Below are 2612 nucleotides of genomic sequence, written 5' to 3'. Positions count from 1 at the left end.
GGTGTCATCGATCCTGTAGAAAAACCAACGGAATGGGTTTCGTCATTGGTAACAGTGGAAAAACCAAACAAGTTACGAATATGTATTGATCCTAGATATCTTAATGAAGCCAGTCAGCGAGAGCATTACCCTCTCTTAACAATAGAAGAAGTCGTATCAAGACTACCTGGAGCTAAAATTTTCTCCGTATTCGATGCAGCCTCTGGATTTTGGCAGATACCTCTAGATGAAGATTCCAGTTATCTTACAACATTCAATACGCCTTTTGGCAGATACAAATTCAATCGTCTCCCATTTGGTATATCCTCAGCACCTGAAGTGTTCCAAAAAGCTATGCACCAGCTGTTTGACAGAATAGACGGTTGTGAAATTATAATGGATGATATCTTAGTATGGGGAACAACAGAGAAAGAGCATGATGAAAGAATTATCAATGTGCTGAATAGAGCTCGTGAAATCAATCTCAAATTAAAGAAAGAAAAAACAAAAGTTAAAGTAACAAATGTAGATTACATGGGACACAAAATAACGTCAGATGGTCTTCAATCCGATCCTGAAAAGATTAAAGCAATATTAAACATGCCAATTCCTAAAGATAAGAAAGATCTTCAAAGATTTCTTGGAATGGTTCAATATTTGGCCAAGTTTATTCCTTATCTTTCAGAAATGGCAAGTCCCCTCAGAGATATGTTAAAGAAGGAAAATGATTGGTGCTGGTTAGATCAACATCAAATAGTGTATGACAGAATCAAGAAATCCTGTGGAGAGCATCCTGTATTGCAATTCTACGATGTATCAAAAGATGTGACATTGTCCGTAGATGCAAGTATGTCAGGTTTAGGAGCAGTTTGTCTTCAAAATGGCAAACCAGTTGCTTATGCATCGAGAGCTTTAACTGAATGCCAAAAGAAATATGCACAAATTGAAAAGAGTTACTTGCAATTGTATTTGGATGTGAAAATTTCATGATTACATCTATGGCAGAGATGTCAATGTTGAAACAGATCATAAGCCCTTAGAGCAGATTTTCAAGAAGCCCTTCATCAATCTCCATTGAGACTCCAGAAAATGTTGCTGAAACTTCAAAAGTACAGTTTGAAAGTCTCGTTTAAGAAAGGAGCAGAACTTTATCTCGCGGATCAATTAAGTCGAGCGTATATCCAAGAAGAATCAGATGATCACTTAGAAGATTTTGAGATAAATGTTGTCTTGCCAGTAAGTGAAGAAAAATGAACCAATTGAAGGAAGAGACAAAGAAAGATAAAGTAATGAAAATGCTACGACAGTACGTAGAAAATGGATGGCCAGATCTACGCAGTAAAGTCGATTTGGATGTTTTGAATTACTGGGACTTTAGAGAGACTCTTTCAGTACAAGATGACCTACTGTTTAAAGGAGATCGAGTAATAATTCCTGAGTCATTAAGAACTGATATGTTGAAAGCTATACATCAAGGACATTTTGGATCTGAATCATGCAAACGTAGGGCTCGAGAGTGTTTATATTGGCCAAAGATGAGCTTAGAAATAGAAGCAGAAGTTAGAAAGTGTGAAATCTGCAATGCCCATAAGAGTCATCAACAAAAGGAGCCTCTACAATCACATACTGTACCACATCGACCGTGGAGTAAAGTTGGAGCAGACCTGTTTGAATTGAATGGTAGAAGCTATCTTCTTATGTTAGATTACTACAGTGGATTCTTTGAAATTGATTATTTGTTAAATACAACATCAAAGACAGTTATCACAAAGATGAAATCTCAAATTGCGAGATACGGAATTTTCGAAGATCTTATAACAGATAATGGTCCACAATTCAGGAGTAGAGAATTTCGTGCATTCTCGTTACAGTATGGATTTAAACATACAACAAGTTCACCTGGATATCCAAAAAGTAACGGCATGTCAGAACGTGCTGTGCAGACAGCAAAAGCAATCATAAAAAAAGCAAAATATGATAACACCGATCCTTATTTAGGACTCCTTAATTATAGAATAACACCTAGAGATGAAATTGTTGGCAGTCCAGCTCAACGACTAATGGGACGAAGAACTAGAACATTATTACCAATATCAGAGAAGTTACTTGAATTTCAACCATTAAACCCTGTTAATGTTCAAGAAAAATTGAAATGTATCACAAGAAACAAAAGAGTTTTATGATCGCAATGCAAAACACTTCCACCATTAAAAGAAGGAGATAAGGTACGTATAAAACAGAAAAGGCTTCAAAAGAAAGGAATCGTGGAAAATCGTTACTTGAGCCAAGATCTTATTTGGTTACGTCTGATGGTACCTACTATAGAAGGAATAGAAATCATTTATTAAAGATTAATGAAGAATCGAGAAGTCAAAATACAGATAAGTCTTATAGTGAGAACAATAGATCTTATAAAATTGTAATGAAAGTACTAACAACAGTAATATAAGAACTCGGTATGGACGTCTAATCAAAAACCTAATAGATATTCTTATTAGATAAAAGTTAAAAAAACATTTATAGTGTGAAATTATTTAAAAACCGAAGAAAAGAGATGTGACATTGCATGCCTAATTATATTTATATGCTGTAATGACGTAGGTAATTCCTTATTTAATATGCATGTAGTAATG

At 35.0% G+C, this 2612-nt stretch overlaps 1 protein-coding gene across 1 annotated transcript; it reads left to right on the top strand.

Annotated features, from left to right (window-relative positions):
- Positions 1 to 1229: 1229 nt before the first annotated feature.
- Positions 1230 to 2162, top strand: LOC124451992 (uncharacterized protein K02A2.6-like). The gene has a single exon (XM_047002588.1). It carries the CDS (start codon positions 1230 to 1232, stop codon positions 2160 to 2162), a length of 933 nt encoding a protein of 310 aa, XP_046858544.1.
- Positions 2163 to 2612: the final 450 nt, after the last annotated feature.

Source organism: Xenia sp. Carnegie-2017, unplaced genomic scaffold (genome assembly GCF_021976095.1).
Source record: "Xenia sp. Carnegie-2017 unplaced genomic scaffold, XeniaSp_v1 HiC_scaffold_24, whole genome shotgun sequence".
Classification (NCBI taxonomy): domain Eukaryota; kingdom Metazoa; phylum Cnidaria; class Anthozoa; order Malacalcyonacea; family Xeniidae; genus Xenia; species Xenia sp. Carnegie-2017.
Note: the sequence above shows the minus strand (reverse complement) of the source record. Positions and strands in the feature narration are given on the sequence as shown.